This window comes from Xiphophorus maculatus, chromosome 11 (assembly GCF_002775205.1).
Source record: "Xiphophorus maculatus strain JP 163 A chromosome 11, X_maculatus-5.0-male, whole genome shotgun sequence".
In the NCBI taxonomy this organism is placed as follows: domain Eukaryota; kingdom Metazoa; phylum Chordata; class Actinopteri; order Cyprinodontiformes; family Poeciliidae; genus Xiphophorus; species Xiphophorus maculatus.
In genome coordinates, this window is record NC_036453.1 from 14,103,075 (window position 1) to 14,129,391 (window position 26,317).

The 26,317-nt window shown below is 40.1% G+C and overlaps 1 protein-coding gene across 4 annotated transcripts; it reads left to right on the forward strand.

Moving 5' to 3' along the window:
• Positions 1-318: 318 nt before the first annotated feature.
• Positions 319-26,317, forward strand: usp28 (ubiquitin specific peptidase 28). Of its 4 annotated transcripts, XM_023342517.1 has the most exons (27): positions 319-534; positions 1,373-1,424; positions 2,265-2,339; positions 2,780-2,900; positions 3,492-3,579; positions 7,692-7,854; positions 10,373-10,459; positions 10,813-10,950; positions 11,417-11,487; positions 12,278-12,354; positions 12,434-12,582; positions 12,679-12,806; positions 13,005-13,100; positions 13,725-13,904; positions 14,179-14,387; positions 14,498-14,568; positions 15,832-16,060; positions 16,722-17,057; positions 17,720-17,844; positions 18,120-18,389; positions 19,726-19,821; positions 20,545-20,723; positions 21,275-21,353; positions 21,972-22,051; positions 23,002-23,125; positions 24,466-24,664; positions 25,243-26,317. In XM_023342517.1, the coding sequence occupies exons 3-27, from the start codon at positions 2,271-2,273 to the stop codon at positions 25,416-25,418; spliced, it is 3,540 nt and encodes a 1,179-aa protein (XP_023198285.1). In that variant the 5' UTR covers positions 319-534; positions 1,373-1,424; positions 2,265-2,270; the 3' UTR covers positions 25,419-26,317. The 4 variants fall into 4 exon arrangements, with proteins under 4 accessions (XP_023198285.1, XP_014328331.1, XP_023198283.1 ...); XM_014472845.2 differs by lacking the exon at positions 1,373-1,424; XM_023342515.1 differs by lacking the exon at positions 1,373-1,424 and having other exon boundaries at positions 16,725-17,057.

Here is a 26,317-nt window from a genome sequence, read left to right on the forward strand (position 1 = left end):
AATTTCAGGATTTTGTTTTTGGGGGCGGAGGGGGGATATTTTCCCATCTTGACCCAAGAACATTTACAATGAACGGTTATTTTGTGTGTCCATATCCGCCGATTTGTTTTGTTTTTTTTCCTCTTTTACTTATTGAACTTGTCTGCTAGAGGATTCAACATCTTTATGCGTAACAACGAAGCAGAAACAGAAACGCATCCTTTTATATAAAGAGAACCCGGTATGTTAGCCTCTCCATGGCCTCCAGAGCCTAAGCAAGCTGCTGCTGCTTACAGGGTTACTGGGTTGTCAGTGCGCGTGCCCTTCCTCGCGCGCCTTCTAAAGAAAGCGCACCGCAGCTGGCTGCTCGCTCTCGGCGCGTGGCAGATGGAGTCGATTTGAACGAGACAGAGAGAGAGAGCGTCTGCCGCGAGCCCTTTTTGGAGGGGAAAAGACGTGAATAAATCGAGATTTTTATTTATTTTTTGTTTTGTTTGTTTTAAATCTGCAATGAGAGCTGAACAGAGTGAAAATGGAGAAAACTCAACGAACTCGGTGAGAAAATGATGGAGACTTTGATTAACGTCTACTAACGTCAACACATCTAACTCCACCCAGCCTGTATTCGACAAAATTTAACTTTCTTTTTTTTTTTTTTTCCAATTTACTAAACCATTATTAAAAAGAAAATGTTCTCATCTTGCACGTGTTAAACATGTATGCCTATAGGCACTCAGGTTATATTTTTGATCAACTCTTTTTTTAAAATGTAGACGTCATAAGTTCAACGTGTGGACTGGTGATATCTGGTGGCTTTTTCCCATCATTAAATTACAGTCATTTTCAGAGAGTTACGTTTAAATCTGGTTCTACTGTCGTCCATTACTGTCACTGCAGCAATAAACAGGTCATTGCAGTTATTCCTGCTCAGTGCATGAAGTGGTCTGCTTGTATGGTGTTTGTATGCAGCCTATGGATAGTTTAACATGTGTTGCTTAAGGTGTGGTTTAAAAAAACCCAAAAGGTTTACCTGCATTACTGGTGTTTGGTTGTTGGTGGTGTGTGTATGGGAGGATAAAAGAGGCACCCTGGTGCCCGGTGGCATGGTGAGCAGAATGATAAACAGAAGCTTGCGCTATCCATGTCAGTACCCTAAAATAGAGGCAAACCAAGTGGGTCTCAGATTGCCCCCTGGGCTCCATATAAGTCTGGTCAGCCTGATCCTGGCTTCCTCTCTGTGTTAGAGAGAGAGAGAGAGCAATACAATGACATGAGCACCTGCTGCCGGGACAGCCAGCTTTATTTAGCGCCTCTCACTGTGCAGAATTAGGTGATTTATTTTTAAATTGAGTGCATCCCTTAGGTTCCTGCATTGTCGTTTGTGTTTGCAAAGGTTTGGAGACGACTGGAAGCCAGGCTCAAAACTTTAAGAACAAAATAAACAGGTGTGAAATACTGAATTTATCAGCACTGTGTGCAGTGGTAAAGTTGGTAGCAATGATGCCTTGCCTTGGTTTGAATCCTGGTTTGGTCTGTCTGCACGAAGGTTTCATGGGTTCTTTGTTGTAACAAAGGTCATTATGGCCAAAATTCTTCAATTATTCTTCCATCAAACAATAAGACTTCGTTTGCTAACTGTGGTCTGGGTTTTCATGTTGCTTCGGGAGGAATGGCTTCTTCCTCTCTGAGTGGCCTTTCAGCCTGTTGATCTTTATCTGCGCCTCCATTTAACTAAGATGTTGTGAATTAACCTGTCAGAATCTCATAAATCTGTTTGGGCTTTCCAAAATAGTTTAAAGGCATATTCATCAGAAGATTAATTTGAAGAAAACAATAAAAGAAAACCAGACCTAAAGCTTAAAAAAAACATCTGATTAAAAGTATAAAAATGGGGGGGAAGGAAAAATACGATTGTGTATTTTGATATAGTGGATGTAAACATTTGATTTCAACTTCCTTTCTCTTTCCAGTTGTATTTCCTAAGTCGTAAAAATTGTTTTTAGACTTTTTGAGGGACTTTTTTCTAGACTTCAGCTGCTTTTTTCACTCCAGTATGTGACAAAGGAACAATTTCTTTTTAGCTGCTTAAACCTGATCTTTAAATCCTTCACAAACTCAAAACGCAAGTGATGATATTGTGTCGACATGTAAACACATATAATGTCTAATTTCTTTATTTACTATTCAAATACTGTGTGAGACATGGTTTGTGGTCAGGTCCAGTGATTCCTCAGAGTGTTTCTGGACTTGTGCAGGAAAGAACTCAAGTTGTTTTCTGTGAACAGCTCAAAATGCTGATGGAGCAGCTGAAGGAGATCACTGGCATCCAGGACCAGCAGGTCCTCTACAAAGCCCTGAAGGTAACACACACACACACACACACACGCACACACACACACACACGCACACACACACACACACACACACACACACACTCAGCAGCAGTTAACAGGGTACTTCCTGGGCTTTGTCTAGTTCAAACTCCAGATCTGATCAGTGTAAACATCCAAAGGATTCAGGATTCAGTCTTCTTCAGTAAGAGTCTATCCGCATCTATTCTCGACTTGCTCATTTTCCCCCTCAATCTAAAAAAGTCTTCCAGATTTGAGGACATATCACCACCTTCTTTAGGTTGTAAAATCTAGACATCTTGGATCTGCAGTACGTTGGAAATATCTTTGCCGAATGTTGAAACAAGCAGAAACTGGGTTCAAACCGAGTAGTTGCAGTAGAAACGATGTTCGTCTTGCCATAGTGGAGTCGTTTTCTGGGAAGGTTTTCTCTGTGCTCTCCCCTTCAGGCCAGCCAGGGGGACGTTGGACACGCTGTGGGACTACTGACCACCCAGACTGTGGAAGTTCAGGACTCTGCAGAGCCACAGGAGTCCGGCGCGTCTGCAGAGACCTGGGACAAACAGAGAGGTGCACCGTGGCAATATCTGACTGGAAGACATTTAGATGTACCATTGTGCATGTTTTAATTTATAACAGCATAGGAAGGCAGAATGAAGGAAGATTTTGATATGGTAGCTGAAACTCTATAAGAACTGTATCAACTTAAAAAAAGATTGAAAGCTGTAAGCATGATATTTATAAGGTTACTTCTTATTTTGGTAAAGTGAAGGATTGATCCATAAGCTCTGATTTCCAACAGAGTTGAAGGTCACAACATTTCTAAAGTCACAAACTGCAAACTGCTCAAAAATGCCGCATTTTTCAGAAGTCATGTATTATTTTTCTTCACCTTTAAAACAATGTATTGTTTTGTGTTGAATTGTCATATAGAATTGTAATAAAAGACATTTCATTTTGTGAGATAATGTGAAAAAGAGGCATGAATGTGTGAGGCACCATATTTTTGTGGGTAATAGTGTAAAAAATAGAGTCCTTAATAAGATACATTTAAGTAAATGCTTGTAAATTTTGTTGTTTGAAACTAAACAAACATGAGACAACTATAAATGCACACATGTTGAGTTTAAGTTTATCTGATGTTTCTTCGGGGTTTTTTAGGACTTCCTAAAGATGAACTGCAGACGGCCATTGAACTTAGCCTGCAGGAATCCCACAATGCTGAGCAAGAAGAGCGTGAGTTCAACAGGTAGGTTTAATTAATTACTCTGTTTTTCTTTCAGAGTTAGAATTATTCTGTCATTTATTTGGGGTTTTATCGACATGATTATGACGATAATCATATCGTCCTTATGATTAGGACGATAAGATACATCATGTTTCATATTTACTGGCACTTGTTTTAAGAAAACAAGAAAAGAAAAAGAAAATAAAACCAACTTTCGTACACTTTCCAATATTTAATTCCAACAGTAAAAGAAAAAAAAGTTTTTGGTTTATTTTTTTTTACAAAATAAGGTTTCACAATTTGTGACACGGAACAATTTCTTTGAAGGTAACAGGGGAAACAATATTTTTTTCTATGTTTGTGAAGCCCATTCTCTCACCCAGCTTCAAAAGGGGAAAGACAGGAAAAAGTCTTTTTGACCAATTTTGATATAAAGCTTTCTAGTTGCTTTTTCTTGACGTGTCCAGTAGCTTTGATCATGATAAATCAGTTTGAGCTTTTCCACTCAACTGTTTTCCGTGAACGAACTGATATTCATGACATCAGTCAATGTGGTATTCTGCTCACAATCAATGACGGGATAGTTACTTTGAAAAAGTAACGTTAATCAGATTACTGATTTCTCCTTGAGAAAGTAACTTACATTACCGATTACTTGATTTGGAAAGTAACTAAATTAGATTACAAGTAACGTTTTAGTTACTTTCAGCAGCAGCTGACAACAACCCCTCCACCACCGGTGAAAATGACATTGAGCTTTGCCAATACTTATGTGATTGCTGATTATTTCAGTACCATCAACGATGTCTCTAAACTTATAAGGCTGACCTCAAGGGGAAACTGTTAAATGGTTACAACAGTCCAAAATAAAAACTTAACTAAAAGTAATTTTTACGTGTTTTTATGTGTTCCACTATTATCAGAAAGACTCTAGATAGGGTTTTAGGGCCTCCTCCCCCCCAGCCTCCAGGTTCTGTGTTACGGCCCTGCGTTTGGTGTCACAGCGCAGAGCGCAGCGCTTCTCATGCGGCTCCACAACTCAGATGGCTGCACAGATTTGCGACACTTGTCTTAATCTTAATGATTATAATGGCGTTCAGTTGTGCAGCTTTACGGACACGTTCATTCGTGGCTGTTTTTGCGCTTATTGCGCCGCTCATATTAGTCTCGATGTTTGCAGTTCTCTGGAGCGCAACGCGAAGCCCGACGTCATTCACAGGTAATATATATATATATATATATATATATATATATATATATATATATATATATATATATATATATATATATATATATATATATATATATAAACACTTATATAAAAACATATATTTATATTTATACATATTTATATTACCTTGACATTAGCAATGACACAGATGAACATTTCCCTGTTCATTCGGGAAATGATGAACAGGGAGAGCCTGACTAAAACTACCTGGATGTCAGACAACATCTGGGTCTCATTGTGTGTCTCTACTTATTTCCAGGCCCAAATGAGCAACTTCATGTTCAAAAACAAGCCCAGAAAAACCGCAATTTGCGACTTTAAAAAAAAAAGTAATAAATAAATAAAATGCAAGCAAAAAGTCACTTATAATAATCGGACTTGACAGAAACTCAAAAGAGTTTCTGATTGTCCAGCAACAAAATGCGCATCTCTCTCCTCCCTCCATTGTTTACGTTTCTGTCGCTGCTGACAACTGTCGCCTAGAAACGGCGGTCGCTCCCCAAGACACCTAGAGGAAATAAAATTACATTACTAAAGAAAATAGTAACGAACAGTGATTTGGATAAGTAACTTTAATCTGGTTACTGGATTTGAAATAGTAACGCATTAGATTACTCGTTACTGAAAGAAGAGGTCCGTTGAGACAAAGTGACGAGGTGGCACAGATCGTCTGATTTGTAGGCCTATTACGTCACAGCGCTGCGTGTACTCTTGTGCTGAGACGTCATAGGTTGTGATGTCACTACTGCTTTGTTGTGTAACACAGTGTATATATAACTCCTGTTGGTAAAATTCTACCACATTCCAAGACAGTACTAGAGGAGACAGCATCGAATTAAATTTAACACAGCAATGGATTTACTGGCAGATTCACTGAGACAAGAGCTGCAATATTTAGTAAAGGACTGTGTCATCCCTGCGATCCAGGAATACATCAGTCAGATTCTGGAGGAGGATTGGGACCATTTTGAACTGCTACACCTGGGGGAGAGTATTACAGAGAGGACAACATACCTTTTACATTACCTGACGGAGGTTTTCTCTGATTTCGTTTGGGACGTCCATGAGAACCTGAAGTACAAATATGGCGATTTAAAAGCCATATTTGGAAGCCAGGTGTCTCAGGCCTTTGCCCGGGCTATGGGAGTCGACGAAATCATTCATGGAGAGTGTGCCGAGGTATTTGACGTGCTTTTTCTGAAGCACGTTATATCTGTGGTGACATCTACTGTGGATGATGAAAACCCCAAGTCATTCCTTAAGCTGGGTTTAAGGCTCGGTTCTTTGGTTAAAACTGTGGTCAGTATCGTCCAAGAACTGACAACAGCGAGAAGACAAATTGAAGAACTGAGGACGTCCTTTGAGGAAGAGAGAAAGGACATAATCCGACTTTTTGTTAAGTCGTTGATGTGTCGAGGCATCAGGGAGTCCAACACACGTTGTTGTCTTGGCTCCCTGAAAGAGGCACAGGAACGCATTGTTCAACATATCTGCGCTAACATCGAGGGCCAGCCAGACGAAATCCGGCAGAACTGGATTCCAAGCTTGACCAAAAAGGTCTTCAGGGACCTTACGAAAAGCTTGGGCTGTTCTGCTGGATGGACTCTGGCGTTCATGGAGCATGAGGTAGTTGACGACACAATTGTGTTGTGTCTTTTGAGTCAACTGGAAAAGCACCAGAAAAAGGGTTGTCATTTTATTACAAGACTTTTTTCTGGTGCTAGGAATATCTTGTCCCGGTGTTTCAACAAATGAGGGCCGATAGTGACATACCTTTGTCAATCCTGGCTCCATGACTCCCCACTGTGCCTCCGCCTCTTTGCGCCTCCGTCGGTCCTGGTATCGTAGACGCCTTTCTGTTCCTCCATCGGTCCTGGTATCGAGACGCCTTTCGGTTGGTTGGTTGGTTGGTTGGTTGGTTGGTTGGTTGGTTGGTTGGCTGGTTGGCTGGTTGGCTGGTTGGTTGGTTGGTTGGTTGGTTGGTTGGTTGGTTCTTATTCATTAATTTTAAATATGTATTGTTTTTAATACTGTGTGAGCACTTAATTTTTGGTGAAACTGAAACTTCAACGCTCACGTGGGCAATGACAGTGAGACCTGGAGGGGCATGTTTGCGAGGTACACCCCCTCCATCTGAACTCGAGTGGTGACAGAACAACAAAGAAATAGTAACAAAGACACAGGTGAACATTTTCCTGTTCATCCGGGAAATGGTGAACAGGGAGAGCCTGACTTAAACTACCTGGATGTCAGACAACATCTGGGTCTCATTATATGTCTCTGCTTATTTCCAAGCCCAAATGAGCAACTTCATGTTTAAAAACAAGCCCAGAAAAACCACAACCCGCGACTTCTGGAAAAAACAAGCCCAAAGTCAGAAACTCAAAATAGTTCCTGATTGTCCAACAACGAAATGTGCGTCCCTCCCTTCTTTACGTTTCTGTCGCTGCTGATACTGTCATAGAAACTGTGGTCGCTCCCAAAGACGCCTAAGAAATACAATGAAATTACAAAAGAGAATAGTAACGCACAGTGATTTGGATAAGTAACTTTAATCTGATTGTGGTATTTGAAATGGTAATGCCACTTTGGCATCGGACCACTTTTTTCAGTAACGAGTTACAACACTCGTTACTGAAAAAAGTGGTCCGGTGCCAAAGTGGTCCACGTTGCAAAGTGACGTGTTACTGATATCACTGATCACTATACCTAGTGTTCTAATTTCCCAGTCTTATATATTTATTTATTGACAATTTTGGCTGGATCTGTCCTCCATAGATACAATCTTTAAAAATAATAATGTTTAGCAATCTCTTCTCTGTTTAAGGTATTTTAGAGCCTGCCTGTATTTAATATAGCCGTCAGTCTGATGTTTTCAGGAAGATAATTTGATGTCCCACAGAGCTCTGGAAGCCAGCGCTGAAGAAAATGCAGCACGAATGAAGAGGAAGAGATGTGAAGCGCAGAGTGAGATGTGCAGCCCTGCAGACTGGATCCGTCAGGATGACTGGCCCGTCGGCATCCGCAACATAGGAAACACCTGCTGGTTCAGTGCTGTCATCCAGGTGAGAGTGAACACCTCGCGTTACGTTTGTGTCATTTCTGTAAACCAGAAGCTTGTAGTGTGCAGAAGCTTCCACTTGGTGTATGTACTCTATGGGGCAAAGTAGCTTTGCACAACTATTCAACTTAACAGCTAAGCTTTGCAGAAATTCTGTAAAAAAAAAAAAAAAATTTTAAATACAATATAGAATTTTATTTCATTTATTTAAACACAAAAACTGAAAGTAAATTAGTCCCCATTCACTCTAATAGGTTCAAATTACTTTCCACAAGGAATTCAACAAAGTATTGCACATGAAAAGTTAAATAAACAATCAGAACAAAAAGCATAAATACCGCAGCCTCAGAAATATCTGGTAAAAATGTATAAAAAGCCTTTAATAAAATAGTTTTATTGCAGAGTCACGAACCAATCTTGTAATTTCATTTTAAAGGCAGCAAAAAAAGCTTCAACTTCCTTTAAAATACATGCAACTAAGATATTTTATCATTTATGCTTTCATTAAGTTGATCTGTGTATCTAAGGATATTTCCTTCATAAACTAAACATTTAGCTAACTAATTAAATATTTGGTTTGAACTCATATATATAAATTTTTTCATAAGATAAGCCGTTTTAATGGGAATACAGATGTTTACCGTTGCACCGACTCACCAGCAAGAGTCTACTTCGCAAGGTCCAGCTTTTATTTTGATAGTCCACTTCCAGTAGTGGAATTTTTTGTGAATATTTAGTTTAGAGCTAAATATTTAGCTTATTTTCTAACTAAATGCTAACTGCTTGCTTGCTAATTATGTGTTTAGTTTGAAACTGACATTTTTATGTGAAAAATATAGGCTTGAAAATGTAAAAATTAAACCTCCATTTCTTTCCTCTTCTGAGAGGCTAAATAACCAAAATGATTCCTGTTCATTTTTGACACTTTTCTGAATGGAAGCACAACACACACCAACACCATCGTATATTTGTTTTAGCGGGGAGCAGAATAAATGTAGATACAGTTGTTCAAATGTTCAAACAAGCTTTTACACTTCTGTTTCTGCTTCTTGCCAAATTTATGAGCCTCCCAGATACTTCAATTTATTGCTGCTGTTTAGCAAGGTCCTATGTGACTCCAAACCAGCGTTGACGACATGGCTGCAAGGGGATGTTGCTCAAATTTCCTCCTCATCATTATTTCCTGCTAATGAGGTTAAAAATCGACCTGAAAAACAAACTGGAGAGAGGAGGGGAGGGGGAGGGCGGCCTTCAGCTAAATCAGAGCAAACAGTTTTTATCTCAGCTGCTAATTGTGTTATAAGTCCATTCCAGACTGAAGCCACGCAGGCCTATCAGGTGGCTCGACAGAAACCAGAACCCTCTCTGAGGTACGCAGCCTCTGCGGTTAATTGAGCGCGGAGCGATGCGAGGACGTCCACAGCAGACAGAGACAGGAGAAGGGGATTGTTTGTGTCTGTTAAACTGAGATATGCTTCTGTCTCCATTTAGGCGTCAGGCGGTATTATCTGAGGAGGTGTTGTTGGAATACTAATGCTCTCCTATTTTCTGAGTTAACGCCATTTCCTCTGGTTCAGATCGAAGCTGAGTGACTGCAGGATTCAATGGGCGGCTCATAAATTACAGTAAACCTGAGATAAGGCATAACTGAATTTCCCTCTCTAACGGGAACGCTGAGAAGCATTCTTCACTCACCAGGTTATCGTGGTATTGACCGCAGGTGTCCTGTAACAAACAAGTAAAACTTTTTGACATTTGTCACAAAACATAATCGGCAATGAAACAAAACGTCTTATGTTAATAGAGTCATATTTTACAAAATTTACTTTGTTATCCACATCTGGCACAAACTTTAAGGTTGATACAGGGCACATTCACACCAGTCCTGTATAATCCCCTTTAATCCAACTCCAGTCCATTTTCCTAGAAGGCCCGGTTGGTTTGGGGAGGCGTGAATGCGTAATCAAAATCAAAAAGGCGAACTCTGGTCTAACTACAACCCTCGGCCTCAGTTTGATTGAAGTGAACTCTGGTGCAGTTTGAATGCATACTTAACGCCATGTGGTTCGAAAGCAGGAAGGTTTTTGGCATTCCTGCAGCCTACAGCCAGGGCATTCTGGGTAAATACAACCAAAACAAACACAAGAGTCTGGCGATAACGGGAGAAATGACTCATGGTCTTTTAGAAAAGACCAAAGCGAAATCCTACAACTGCTAAAATCTGATGCCACTCCATGTTTTTTTTTTTACATTTTGTGAGAAAGAAAGTTATTCTCAGTGTCTTCTTCAGACGTTTTCATGTTGTGGCTTTCAGTTATTCTTGGTGCAGCGCCACCACAGGCGGGGAGGAGAGCAGGATTCTTAATTGGTTTGGTTTGTTTGACACAGGGCAGTGAGAAAGCGACTTGGAGCAGCTGAAAATGTAGCAAATGTTCCAATTTTAGTCCCCAATTAAACCGAATCTACCAGACTGTCAGGAGTGAAAACATTGTTAAATTGCTTGTTCTGTCATCTTGTTGCAGTCACTCTTCCACTTACCTGTGTTCAGGAGGCTGGTTCTCAACTACCATCTGTCAGAACGAATTCTGGAAAAGTGTAAGAGTCATGCTGTGAGTAGTTAGCTTTCTGCTACATATTTCCTTCCTGCAGACAAAATGCAACTGGCCATGGCAAAACCAGGAACACGTTTCCCTGAGGGCATGTTGAGTTATGTAAGATTCTGAAAATGTAGATTCTAACCTTTCTTTCACTAGTATATTCAGGAAAAGAATCTTTATTTTCCCAGAAATTGGTAGTTGCTATCTTTTCTCCCGGGTTTTGCTCCGGCCTCTTGTTCCTGGATTTCCTGTGGCGCGTCACAACTGGTTTTTTTGCATATAAATTGTCCTTAAAAATGACCTAAATTTCAAAGACATTGTGACAGTGTTTAAGCTGATGTTTGACTGAGACTTTCTGACGGCAGGACAAGAGGAACATTGCCTTCATGCAGGAGCTGCGGTGCCTGTTTGCTCTCATGGTGGGATCCACTCGCAGGTTTGTGGATCCCTCTGCTGCGGTGGAGTTGCTGCGCGACGCCTTTCGGACCAGCGAGGCTCAGCAGGTACAAAACACAGCTCTTTCCTAGAAACAGGATACCTGAAGAATCCAACCCACTTGTTGATGAACAAGTGTCTCATAGCTCAGTCACACTGGGCAGAGACTGTCCAACAACACCTCATTATCAGCTGCAGACCAGTTTAGCTTCCCTGAAATATGGACCCGTTGCTGCCAGGAACGTATGAATGTGCAGCTCTGACACGTAAACAGTCTCATGCTGTCAGATTGAGAAATAACTGTCAAAATTAGAGGCAAATTTAAAATCTAAGTTCACCTCTGAGTGCTTAAATGGACAAATAAAGGGTCTAGAGTGGTCTAGTCAAAGTCTACACTCATGATGTACCTTTACACAGGTTGTTTGTGCTGTGGAATCCTCCACTCTGGTTGAATTGAAGCGGGTGGGCGGATGGCTGGACGGACGGATGTTTTGTTGTGACAGACAGTTAAATGTCTTCGTCTGCTACTTTCAGGATGTCAGCGAATTTTCCCACAAACTGCTCGACTGGTTAGAAGATGCCTTTCAACTGGCCGCCAACGGAAAGTAAGTCATTAGTTAAAGCTGTCAGCAGCTGCTTTTCACTTACAAATGTGCACAAAACTTTGTCAGGATTGTGTTAATGATGACAAAACACAATTTTGCAATTACTGTGTTTCCATTAAATAAGAAATGCAGCTACAAATCACATGTGAATAAGTTAATTTAGAGCATAAGTCATTAAACATAATGGATGTGATGGATGTAAGCATGTAATTCAGCCATGAATTACATCATCTATCAGTCATCAGAGGAGACCTTGCCGTCTTAATCAGGCTTAGGGAGGACAAGCTCCGCCTACTTGGGAGCTGCTATGTATGCAGCGTTTTGCTATGGATTCAACCCTCTGGTGAAGTCACCTGCACATTCTCCAAGGAGGTTGCTTCTGTATACAAACTGGTGTGACTCCTGTCATTCAAAGTGTTTCCATTGAAGTTCTGCAAAAATACATAAATTTTGATACGGCTGAGAAACCACCTCATCCTAGAGGGAAAAGTTTTTATCAAAAAAATTACTTCTTTTTTTTTTCCAAAAGTGGCATGTTTTCATTAATCAAATTTATTTTGGCAATTCCAGTTTGGAAGCTGAGCTAGTAAAGCAACTCACTCTGACAGAAGATCAATTCAGGCAGAACTGAGGAGGTGAAATCTCATTATCTGAGAAAGAGTTTGTGCAAAAAATGCAACAAAGATGTTTTATGTAACACATAGAGGTATCCTATTGTCCTTAAAAGGAAGCAAAACATTTAACTTTTTATGAATCAACGTGAAAACATAACATCCACCTTTGTATTCAGGAACGCAGAAGACAAGCAGCAAAACCCAATGGTTCGGCTTTTCTATGGCACCTTTGTAACGGAGAGGCGACATGAAGGTGAGTGCTTTACGACTCTTCATCCTTCCGTCACCCACCCGGGGTTCTGTCTCAGTCCAATCTGTGTGGTTCGGTTCAGGCAAGACGCTGTACAACATCGAGCAGTTTGGTCAGTACCCTCTGCAAGTCAACGGCTTCAGCAACCTGGATGAATGCCTGGAAGGGGCGATGGTTGAGAAGGAGATCGAGTCGCTGCACTCGGACCACGCCGTCACGTCTGGCCGAGAGGTGAGCGGTTCGAAATAAGTCAAAATATTAAATGCTGAATATTCCGTAAGTTTCTGTCTTCCTGCTAAAGCTCGCTGTGTCTTTTCTGACTTGCAGAGGTGGTTTAAAAAACTACCGCCGGTCCTGACCTTTGAACTTTCCAGATTCGAGTTCAACACTCAGCTCGGGCGTCCCGAGAAGATACACAAAAAATTAGAGTTTCCACAAATTGTTTACATGGACAGGTAATACAAAAATCCTATTTAATTTCATGAAAACTTACAGAAATATCTTAATCTGCACCTTAGTAAATTTGAATATTAATAATACAATCCAAAAGGGAAAATAATAAACAAATCATCTATTACTCTCTGTATGTGCAAGCTAAATAAATGAGATAAAACAACTTGTTTATGCTACTTTAAGCATGTTTTATTTCACAGATATCTTCACAAAAACATAGAACGGACCAATGAGAGGAGAGGGGAAGTGAAGAAGCTCAAGGAGCAACTTGCCGCACTTCAACAGAAACTTGAGTGGTAAGAAACAGGAATCCAATAAAAATATAAATTATTATTATTATTATTATTATTAAGAATCCAATAGGGACTAAAGAAGCAGAAAACAAAGGCTAGGTTCACACAGCAGCCAAATGCAACCCAAATCTGATTTGGGCCGAATAAACTTTTCACAAGAAATAACTTTGGCCATTATTTAAGGAAGGTTAGAATGTTTTACTCTTTCACAGATGTCTGCAATTCTGATCTTTTCACCTAAAACAAAATCTGATTTGTGGCACTTCCATATGTGGAATTAAGTCACATTGCATTTTATCTGATTTTACATCATTAATGTGAGACACGTCATAGTTCTGCACAGAAGAAGCCAGACGTGGTAAATCCAGACGTAAACAGTGGCTAGAAAGCAGAAATGTGAATTATAGAACCTAACATCAAGATCTGCTGAATGAAGGTAGCCAAAGAAATAAACTTAGTTTTTGTCAACAATGATTGGAACAGGACACAAGAAGCATTAAAAGAAGAATAAAAAAGAATAAAAACTGATGATTAAGCAACCTTCCAACTGAGACGCTAAACATCTGAACACCAAAGCAGCAGATCATTATAAGTCTTTACCTAAATCTGTTTTGTTTCTGGTCTAAGTTATAAAAACTACGGCTCTGGACCGATGAAGTACCCTCTAGCCGACATGCTCCAGTTTGTTCTAGAGTTTGCCACCACCAAACCCACCAGCGTTTCCCCAGCTGAAGATTCCAGACTCGCCACGTCTTCCCCGCCTCCTGTGAGCCACCCGCTGCCCGACGCCATCGCCAAAGACAGCAGGTTCCTTTAATATTTGACGTGTTTTGATAATTATGACTATGGCACTCGACGCAATGCAATGTTTGTTACTTGTTTTTCAGTTGGTGATTGTATGATGTTTTTATGACTTTTTATATTTGGGATTTTATGATGTAAAGCACTTTAAACTGTCTTGCTGCTGAAATGTTCTGTACAAATACATTTAACCAACATAAAAAGCTACAGTGTGCTGGATTTGAGTTTGACACTTGAATGAGTCTAGAAGCATTTTTGCCTAAATTCTTGTTTCCATCAGCGAACCTGGAGATAAAGACTCATCGGACGGCCTGGTTTCCAGTGTTTCAAACTGCCAGCAGACGCCCATTTACAAGCCCTTCACCCAGTGCAAACACCCGTCTGACCGCCCGCCCCACCCAGCTCCTCACAGCGCCACAGAAGAAGAGCTGCACTTCGTGAAGACCTGCCTGCGGCGCTGGAGGACTGAAGTAGAGCACGACATAAATGGTGCACCAGACAGAATGTTCACAAAGAAATAGATTTAAAATTTCTTTATCAGAGGGAGAGTTTTGTAAATCTGGTTTCCGTCATGGCTTTGTGTTGGTTCTGTGTTCCAGAGCTAAAGACCAGCATAGACAAACTCACTCAGACGCTGGAAGGCATGTACTCAGACAACAGTCTCTGCCAGGTGACACTTCTTTTGACTTCATTTTCTGCATACAAAAAAAATCCCCTCACTGACTTACCACAAGGTGGCTTCCAGAAGTATTCACACCGCTTGGACTTTTTTTTTACATTTGTCACATTACAACCTCAAATTTTAATGTATCCAGTTGAGTTTTCAGTGGAAATCCCAACTGAACACCTCATCCTTCCAGTAAAGCATGGTGGTGGCAGCATCAGCATATGGGGTAGTCTGTTTTGGATGGAGAGAGTTGATGGATGGAGCCAAATACATGAAAACCATGTTGGAAAACCTGTTAGATGCCTTAAACATACAACCAAAGCTACAATAAGAGAACGGAGCTCCAACTTTAAAAAATTTAATTAATTTGTAACATTTAATGGAATTAACTTTGTCAAACTTAAGTCTTTACGTTTATTTAACATAACCCCTTAGCAAACTTAATACATTTTTACATAGATAAACTTAATTTGATGTAACAAACTAACAAAAATGTTTTTATTTGGATCACCCGTTTTCTTTTTTGAGTGTGGGATGAATTAGATAAAAGCATATTTTTGTGTCAGCATGGTCCCAGTCACAGTCAAGACTTAAAGCAAATTGAAATTTTGTGGTAAGATGTAGAAATGTATGTATACACTCTGACTAAGATTCAGCTGTTTTCTCTGGGCTCTGAAAATCGACAATGAAGCTCCAACTTAAAAAAAAAATAGTTTGTCAACGTAATATATTTGCTTTGATAAACTTTATTTGATTACTTGTGGTGCATTAACAAAATTTTTATTTTTTTTTACCCCTCCAGGGGGTCTTTTGTGGGCTCTAGTGTCCCTTATATGATAGTAGGCTGACAGGAAACAGGGAAGAAGAGGGGGGAAGACATGCGGCAAATGTCGTCAGGTCCGGGAGTCGAACCCGCGTCGGCCGCGTCGAGGACTCAAGGCCTCCAAATATGGGTCACGCTAACCACTACGCCACCACGGCACGCCCTTAACTCAATTTTTAAAGTTGGATCACCTGTTTTCTTTTTCCAGTCTAGTCTGTAGACGAGTAAAGCTGGTGGAGATAAACCTGTAAAAACCTACAACAACAAACACATGCTGACGGCGCACAATATAATGCAAATATAATATGCGTGTGTAGTATTTACACCGGAATAGACTGTTTGAAATGAAATATTTGTTCATCGCTATGAAGGAAATGACAAACTGTATGCCAGGATAATTTAAAAAATTTAAAAAAAGTAAAATAAAATGGTTCTTTGCACAGGTGCCCTACAGACTGCATGCAGTGCTTGTTCATGAAGGTCAGGCCTCGGCAGGTCATTACTGGGCGTACATCTACGACCACGCCAACCAGCGCTGGATGAAGTACAACGACGTCAGCATCACCGAGTCTTCGTGGGAGGAGCTGGAGCGAGACTCGTTTGGGGGGATGACCAACGCCAGCGCGTACTGCCTGATGTACATCGATGACCGGCTACCCCAGCTGATCACAGGTACAACAGCACTCAGCCATAGCAGCACTCGTCAGTTCTCCTTTGATTTCTGTCACAAGGTTTTTGCAAATCCAGCCATTAATTTGAACATATTTTATAAAAATTTCCACTTATGTCGAGGTGTTAAATTAACAGAAATAATTTGGGGGTCTTAGTCTGTCATAGTTGCTAGCTGCATATTTAGTTTGAAGTAAAATATTTAGTTTGCTAAATAAATATTTAGATTTACGTTAAATATTTAGTTTGTTAACTATATATTTAGTTGGCATGCTAAGTATTTAGCTCAATCTAAATATTTAGCTTAGCCTGAAGTTGAATATTTAGCTTGCTAAATAAATGTTCAATTTGAAACTTTAGCTTCGCAGCTAAATACTTTGTACGAAGCTAAATATTAGGCTTACTAACTAAATACTGAGTTTAAAGCTAGATATTTAGCTATCTAATTATATATTTAGTTTGAAACTGACATTTATAAATTAATAAATAACATGATGAAAAAATTACTTTAAAATTGGAACCCCCATTTTTTTTCTGTCATGACTAAATAACAAATATTCATTGCTGGGTTTTTTGTTGTTTTTTTTCAATTTGCACCCATGAAATAAGAAACCATGGCATGCTTGTTGAGTGAACCCTCTGTCTAACCACACGTTCCACCCAGAAGACACAGACGATGAGACAGGCCAGGTGCTGCACGGCATGGACTCCCTGCCGGCCGCGCTCAGACGCTACGTTCAGGAAGACAACCGCTGGTTCCAGCAGGAGCTCAGTGAGTGGGAGGAGCAGTTCTGCCAGACCGCCACTCCGCAGGAGGAGTCTGCGACCCCGGCGGAGCCTCCAAGCCCCAGCGTGGAGAACACGGAGCTAACACCTGTGGAACCAGCACCCCAGTCTGGACCTTCCACTGAAGAGCCGGAGCAAGGAGCGGCTTTAGAGGCCCGGTCCAGCTCAGAAGAGGAGAAGACTGCAGATCGTGAAGTCAGAGAGACGCCTGAAGGTGTGTTACACTAACTGGAACAAGAAAAGCAAATATGAGTTTCCATAAAGACCCATTTTGCCTTCAACGATGCAACGATCCACCTTTTTCTCTTCCAGTACAGATATTTAAGGTCTAGTATTGGCCGATGCCAATACCGATCCGATACGGAAAGACAGCCGAGTTTACTTAAGACCTTTATAAACAGACATAAATGTACTGAATTGCAAATGTTTTTGATAACTCTGCACCAGTACAGCACACCTAAATACACCTATATCGTCACAAGCTTGACCAAACATGTAAAAACAACACGACTTTAATTTGTACAGTAAGCACAATTAGGAGCATCACAGCAAATGTAAAACAAATAATAAAGAAACTGACAAAAATAAACAGCAACAAACCGTCTTTCAAATTGTTCAGAAAATGCAATTAGAATATGGTGCAAAGTAAATAGTAAAGCATGAAGTCACTGAGAGTACAAAGCATAGAATTAGACTGAATAGATCTGCCCTTATGCATCCGGCACATTGTCATCAACACCCAATTTAATCCATCCATCCATTTTCTGTTCACCCTTTGTCCCTAATGGGGTCGGGACCCAATTGAATCTAATATCTAATAAAAAAAAACTTTGCTAATACATGCACTGAATGAAGGCCTCTGTCTGTTTTACTCAGCAGCAGAGGAGTCTGAGATCGTGCCCCCATCTACGAGTCCTGGCTGCCAATCAGATCCCACCGACACTCCCACAGTCAGCGACACCCTGGAACCGGGCCCGGACCCTGCAGGGCTGCAGAGTCAGGTGGGAAAGTCCCATCCCCAACCCCGTCAAACCCCCTCCCCGGCTCCTCCTACAGTCCCACTGCTGGTATTCCTGCAGACAGGGTGGTTCCTAGGTTTGTGGGGGCCCTAAGTGAGATGCTGGTTTGGGGCCCCTAGTTTGTGAAACTACAATGAAGAAATAATTAACCTTTTAGAAACTTGCCCTGCAGCTCTATAAGATATTCAATAGTGTAAAAAAATAGTAAATCATGTGACAAAAGTCCAAAACATTCTTGTCCCTGGTGTCTTTTTCAGACCTCTGGCTCAGATGCAGAGCTGTGTAACCAGGCTGAAGTGTGTGTGCCTGGGGAGACGTTGGGACCAAACTCAGAGGCTAACGATGGACCCGGAGCGTCTGGGGAGGCTCCCGGACACGGAGCAGATCCGGGAAACGAGGAGCAGCAGCAGGAGCAGCAGGAGGCTCCAGCCAGGCAGAGGCAGGTGGAGAACGAGGTGTCGGAGGTGGAGATCCCCAACGTGGGCCGCATCATGGTGAGGGCCGATGCTGACGGATACAACGAAGAGGTGAGGAAGTTAAAATGTTGAATAAGATTTTTAATCAGGGTAACTCCACGTTGATTTAAACCATTTATCGACATTGTTCTTAATCTGTTCTGTAGGTTATTCAACCATCAGATTGGTTCAAGCATTATTATACCGTTTCAGCTTTCAGTTGTTTCAGGAACCTCTGATCGTTCAAGGAACACAGGAGTGTCCAAAGTGCGGTCCGGGGGCCATTCATGGCCCCGGACTGATTTTTTGTGTCCTCCAACTCCACTTCAAGATCGATATCAATTTGTTTATTTCACGTAAAAGTATTACTGACAACATTTTCTTGCAATGGTAAATATTCATCTTTTGAAACTAAACTTTTTTTATAATTACAGCCACATTTATCCAGAGATTTTGCCAAAGAAAAACAAAAAAAAACATTGCGATTAATTGCATTTAAAAAAAATTATAATTTAAAATCTTTGCTATTCTATGTCATTTTTAATGTTTTCATTTATTCTGTTAAGGACTGTGGTCCCTTTGGGAAGGAAAATACTTTATAAAAAAAATCTATATTGCACTGAATTAGTTTGAATGACAGAAATCTCCTTTTGTCGACTTTTTCTACAATAAACTTATAGTAAACACCACCTAGATGATACTTACTTTTTTCTGAAGGTTCTTATATTACTTTATAACAAAAGTCATTCACTTCTGTTACATTAGAATTTAGAAATGGTGGATTTGTGTGGGCCTGATGACCTCTTTTATTCATGGTTTCAAATGGATCATTTCTGATAGAACGATTGTTGAGTTTGTGTTTTTGCGCAGCAAGATGTGCAAGTTTGAATTAGTGAGCAATAAATGACTTGCAGGGCTGCACAGTTGGTGCAGCAAGAGGCAGCAAGAAGGTCCTGGGTTCGATTCCCGGCCCGGGGTCTTTCTGCATGGAGTTTGCATGTTCTCCCTGTGCATGCGTGGGTTCTCTCCGGGTTCCTCCCACAGTCCAAAAACATGACTGTCGGGTTGATTGGTCTCTCTAAATTCTCCTTAGATGTGTGTGAGCATGGCTGTTTATCCTGTCTGTCTCTGTGTTGCCCTGCAATGGACTGGTGACCTGTCCAGGCTGACCCCAGCCTCTCGCCTGTTGAGAGCTGGAGACAGGCACCAGCACAGCTCCAGACCCCGAAGTGATAAGGGTGTTAGAAAATGGAGGGATGGATGGAAATTACATGCAAGCCTTTAGATTTAAATAGAGATCTTAGTTTATGGAGAATTGCTTCTGACTTTCTGCAGTAAGAATGTTATCTCTTTTTTTTTACAGGACTGTTTTCATTAAACATCTTCTCATCTCGTTTTCATTTCATAGATGATGCTTACCCCGGCTATGCAGGGTGTCATCCTGGCCATAGCCAAGGCAAGGCAAACGTTTGACAAAGAGGGCCCTGAGGCTGGCCTCATCAAGGTAAGATATTCAAATGTTTAATGTCTTTCTCCATCATGCTCGAATTTGGATAAGAAACAAAACATGCATTCCCACAGGACCTTTTTTTGTTTGTTTTTAAATAAGTAATTTTTGAAACATCAATGGAAAAGTTCATGAAGTAAGACCTGCATTAAATTCTTCAAAAACTTCTGCTCTATTAATAATGATAAAGGTTTAGGGTTTTCAAATTGTGCATAAAAATGCAGAAAATTCTTAAACCTGCAGCATGCCGAGTCCCGGCCTCACTAGCTGTGTTTCCATTAGCCATAGAATTGCACAAATTAAAATTATGAAAATAAATTTGCTTAATGGAAATAAAAGAAAAAAACTCAGTTTTTCAATAAAAGGTTTTTGCTCTAGAATGAGGCGACTTTTCGGACGTTTTAAGACAGATGTACCAAAATGGAGCTGCTACGCGTGTGAAGCCGCTCCCAAGCATAATGGGCCTCTCGCTCCAATGACTGAATAAGACGCCGATGTCTCCTCTGATATATTTCATAACTGTTTACATCCGTTGCGGCCATTATTTTTAACAACTCATTGTGTGAACAAGCTTATTCACGTGTGATTTTAACTTATTTTCTTAAACACAGCAATTATGAAATGCTGGGTTTTTTGACGTTAGACAAAGATCTGCGCACATTTGTAAGAGAAAGGCAGCTAGTGACACGTTGAAGCTCAGATTTCTCTGCGGTGTTCCAGGCCTTCCATGAGGAGTATTCCCGGCTGTTTGAGCTCTCCCAGGAGGAGATCACCCCCCAGGAGGACGCCCGTCTGCAGCACGCTCTGGTTTACTTCTTTCAGAACAAGGCGCCCAAGCGTGTCATCGAAAGGACGCTGCTGGAGCAGTTTACAGACCGCAACCTCAGCTTTGACGAAAGGTGTGCAAACAGAATCAGCTCTTCTTTCAGGGTTATAATAGTTCTGGATTTTTCATTAGACTTTAGTTTTATTTTATTGTAACTTTTTGTTTGTCTAGTTCAATTAGTTTTAGTTAGTTTTTACAGTGTGTTTGCTAGTTTTTATTTGCTACTGTTACTTAAATATTGTTTAGTTATAGTTATTTTCCCCATTAATTACAGTTTTTGTTTATTTCAGTAAACACAAAAAGGTTTTCTCAATTTCAATTTTCAGAGTTTGGTTAGTTTTAATAACAGCTTTTCTGGCTACGTGGGCTTGATCAGAATTTAGAAATCTCTGTAACAAAAAACACACAACTAAAACTAAACTCTAATAAAGGAAAATCCTCTCTTTAAGTGAAAAGAAATGTGTTTCTTTTTTTTGGACACCAAATATTTAATTTGAAAGATTTTTCTAATGTAGCTGAAAACAGCCATACGTCGTTCATCTGCTGCCATCTAGTGTCCAAAGCTGGTTGTGACATTATTTCACCTGCAACAATAAACTCCAGCTGTCCTTCCTGTGCATGCAGGGCCATCAGCATAATGAGGGAAGCCCGAGCCAAGCTCCGCCTCATTAAGCCAGAAGACATGGACATGGAGGAATACATGGTACTGTCGGGTTTATCCAACCCAGTTTGACATTATTTGCCCTGCATGTCTCTTGTTTCTTTTGTTAGTTACTACAAATGAGCTAATTATTTGTTTCCTCCAGCTTGTTGATTTCAGGATCAGAACAATGTAAATGTGAGAAAAAACTGTACATTTCAGTCATATTTTCACTGAAAACTGAGTCTTGCTGAATGGCCAGACTAGTGAAATAGAGTTGTGACTTCTATGAAGTTACAGTGCTGTAACTTACTTGATTCTTACAGTGACTACAGCAGCTAGTTAAAACTGAGGACAAACTCAAATAACCTTTTTTTTAATGTGCAATAGTTCAAAACTATTGAGAATGTCTTTTGTCTTGCATAAAAAGAGGGCTACTTTTAACCACAAGTTGCAAGAGGCTTTGCGCCTTTCAATAGACTTCTCCTTTTTGTGACACCTGCTGAACCTTCAGCAGTAAAACTGCTCCGAAGTGCAAAAAACAAACAAATTATATTTATACACCAAGCAAAGCCATAGCTACCAGATGCATCTCCCTACTGTTTGTTAACTCTACAAATTAAGAGGAAGATTAAACAGGCACTGGTTATTGTGTGTGTCTGTGCGTGTGTTTTCTTGCAGCAGTGGCATGACGACTACAGGGACTTCAGGACGGTGTTTGTCTACTTGCTAACTGGGCTCGAGCAGTATCAGCACGGAAAGTAAGGCAGAATTATCCTCTATTTCTATTGAGCGATTTGCAAAAGTATCTTCTCTCTAAAACCAGTTTATTAGTAGAAAACTAATACTATGAGGGGAGGCAAACAAATGCTGCACATCATCCTGAACACATCAACCACACAGTGACAGGAAGCCAGTCAGAGTTCAGTGACCCGAGTCATACAGCAAGATCTGCAATAGTATGGTTTTTAGAGCAATGACCTAAACAAAGTCCAGAGCCAAATGAACTTGCAAATTAGGTTAAAAAATTTGTTTCAAATTCACCTTTACTGAATGGCAATGAATTCAAACAGAAAAAAATGCTCCAAAAATAAAATAAATGCCTCTGTTAAGTAATTAATTGATGTACTGGTACTGTAATTTCAAACACAAGAAATGTACGAGTACATTTTTAAAAATTTGAATATTGCTTAAAAGTGCAACACTTCTTGCCAGTCATCTTGGAAGAATTCCAAGTTTCTTGTAATTTTGGTGACGATGGCAGACAGATAATGAAAACACAAAATTTTGTGTCTCAGAAAATTAGAATACTATGAAAAATGTAATTAATGAAAACTCATGGTGTCACATTCTAATCAGCTAATTCACTCAAAACACCTGCTGAGGTTTCCTGAGCCTTTGAACGGTCTCTCACTTTGGGTCAGTCCGCTACACATGTCATGGGGAAGACTGCTGACTGGACAGTCGACAGTCATCAGTTCTGCATTCAAACATATTAACAAAAAAATTCAGTGGAAGGAAGAAACGTGGGAGGAACTCATTAAATCATAAAAGTTTGAAATATATATATAAAAAAACAACTTTCTGAGATGACTGGCAAAAAATATTTCACTTTTATGCTATACTCTAATTTGAGACATGTTGTACTACACAGTTAAAGAGTGGCTGTGGTTTTTGGTGCTTATTTGGTTTCTTTCTGACTGTGTCACAGGATGCGAGAGGCTTTGAACTACTTGGCTCATGCGTATGAGACCAACACCACTCTGCTGGGAAAGGGAGAGAAACATGGTGTGAACAAAGCTCTTATTGCAGTTTACAGAAGAAAGTGCCTCACTGTGAGTAAAGCAACATTTCCAACCCTAGCTGTTTCAGTTGTTTTTAGCCTAAAACAGCCACTTAATTAAATATTTTTATATCTAAGAGGTCTTGGCTTGCACTAGAGGAAACTTTGAGGGTCATCAAAATCATCGCTGGGACCCATCATTTTTATTTGACATGTTCTGGCGTTCAGCCAGCTTATGAAGTAGTTTTTTTTTTCTAGAGCAGAACTTTAGACGTGAGCGACTGGTGGGATAATATTCCTTATTTAGACTTTCTCTGCAGCAGGACTGAGGCTAGGTTGGTTTTTCCCATATGCAAATACACATATTTGTGGTTTATACCCAGTTTAGGGAGTCACATTTAAAGTAGATGTTTCATTTTTGATGGATTCGAGCCATGAAGCCGAGGTTATTTTTGTTGCCACAAACTTTACCTTGAAGTTTATCGTGGACCCAATCTGAGTTCATTTGGTTATTGACGTTTCTTTGATCAGAGAAGACAGACATATTTTCAATTAACCATTAAGTTAAAAAAGACCTAAAAAACAAATAAAATATTGCTTTTCAATCCCATATGGATGAGTTACTTCGAACTCGTCATGATTTGTTGGCGAAACAACCAAGTATGGTTCATTCTGGTCTGAATCAAAACCTGGAAAGTCAGAATTTTGCAATTACCCTCTACCTCAAAAATCCAATATGGCTGCCATGTGTTTTCAAAAATGCTCTCATCACATTTCTGAGAGTTTAAGTCTTATTTGTTCTTCCACACAGGATTGACACGTGACAAAGTACACCGCCTGTTGGTGAATATGTTCCTTTATTGCATAAACGTACAAAAACATACACTGTTTTAGCTAGTTTATCGTCGCGCTTTGAAAATCATGGCGGCCCTTGTAAGGGAAGATTTTTATGAGCTTTTCGATGACTTCTTTAAAGAGATTTCACAATTAGCAGACAGTCCAGAAGTTGAAGAGTTGATTGTAAACTAGTGGAGTTCAGCAGGTTAGTGTAAGCCCCTCCCACAGCCCCGTCCCTTGACTTTAATGGGTGAGTTTAACAGAATTATCTCATTTTAACAGAATTATTCCTTTTCCTGTAGAAGCAGGAATGAATACAAAATAAGCAAATATCTATTTAATTAATTATCTGCACTGATGATTATAAGTTGCGTTTTAAAGATTTAATTTTGACCCTCCAGACAGCGTAGGATCTGAACACAAGCTCTAACACAAAGCTGGTTGTTCAACCTCCATATCGATTTCATCTAAACTATTTCATATGAATAAAACTGTATGTAAATATTAAAGTGGAGACCTTGACCCGAGGACTCTCTGTACTTATCCACCAATCAGGCGCTGAACGACAGCGCGTCCCGGCTGTTCTGCAGCGGCGAGGAGGGCAAAGTGGAGGAGGGTCTCTCCATCATGGACGAAGCCGTCATTCCCTGCCTTCACCTGATGAGCCGGGACTCGACTTTGTCCCAGGAGGACCGGGACGCTATGGAGAACATCCGCAGCCACTGGTGCTGCTGCCTGGGTCAGGACATGGATGGTGAGTTATTAAGAAGAACGTGAGAGGATAATGAGAAGTTTAACTGCTGTAATTGTTCATTTGTTTATTGCTGTAAGGATTCGCATGAGTCTCATCACAAATATTACAATAAAAAAATCATACTTTTACAAACATTACAAAAAAGACATACTGAAACTCCTTAAGTCAAAACACAAAATTCAAATCAACCGCCTCAACAATTCTAACATTTTTAGAAACACTACAAAAGAACATCACAAAATACCTTAAAACACACAAACAAAATTAAAACACACAGTGTCAGCAATTTAAAAACTAAATTAAAAACAAACAATAATTCTGATCTCAAGCATAAATTTACTTATTTCATCTATTCCCTATTTTTTTAAAATAGGGAACAAAGAAAACGTACACAATTTTAAAAAATTGTGTACGTTTTAAATGTTTGGTTTAAAACGTACACAATCAGGACTAAATTTGATTACAGAAGATGACTTGTTCCAGTAAGAAATTGCTCTACATAATCAATCATTCAAAACCAGAAACTCCCATCTGAAGGACTCATTTCTGCTGGGTTTTGTTTTTTCTGTTTTCTGTAGATTCGCTGCAGGTAAAGTTGGGCGAGTTGCTGCCGCGGGTTCTGGACGGCTCCAGTGGGACGGTGGTGTTGAAAGATCCACCAAAAGTTCACGTCAACCAGGCTCACGACCTGTGCAGCCGCCTGGCCGCTGTGATGGAGTCCATTCACAACACCACAGTAGTAACTGTCCAGTAAAATCCTGAAGGAAACCCATAAAAACTTCTGGGAGCCAAACATCTGCAGCAGCATGGCAGGCAGAGAGCTCTGTGCTGATAGGACAGTATTGTTCACACCTGCATGTAGTATCTAATGGCTGCTGGTTTGGAGTTGCACATGAGTAGAAAATTTGATGTGATACATACAGCAATCACTCGTTGTGATTAGATAGATAGTGCACAAATACAAGCTCGTCGAGAATAGGAAAGAACTGAACGAGTAGTTTCTGAGGATAATGATTTAGCCCTTCCTGTTTGCTTTCTCCCTTCTCACCTAACCAATACTAACAGTCCTTCAGAGTCATTAAACCTTTTGCAGGCAAAGCAAAAGGTTGCCAAAAATGCAGATGTTTAGTGACCAATATCAGACAACATCTACACGTTTTACATTTAAATCTGTTGTAAATAAACAAAACTGATTCCTGGTGTAAAGAAACGACAACGTCTTTAAATGGAAGGGTTTCACATTTCAGGACATAGTAATAATGATTTGGGCCTTAGTGAGGTTCTAAAGGGATTTAAATCTAACCCCAGGTTCCATATTTATGAAACAAATTGCAAACGTAGCAGCCAGGTGCTGCCAGACACGTTCACATGACTAACTGCTCAACTTTATAAAAATATGACTCTATCACTATCACTCCCCAATTGGGTGTACAGTAGAAGCAGGGCCTCAAGAATCTACAAACCAAAAGGGAAAATTTCTGACAATTAGAGTAACAGAACATAGAAATAAACTAAGAAACTAAACACAAAGTAATGAACTAATACAGCAAGACCTGTGAGATAATACTGTAGACAGGGAAATTAAAGGGACAGTATTATGTAAGAGTAAGTCTTTTTTAGCTTTACATTGTGCTATAAAGTTATGCCCTCATT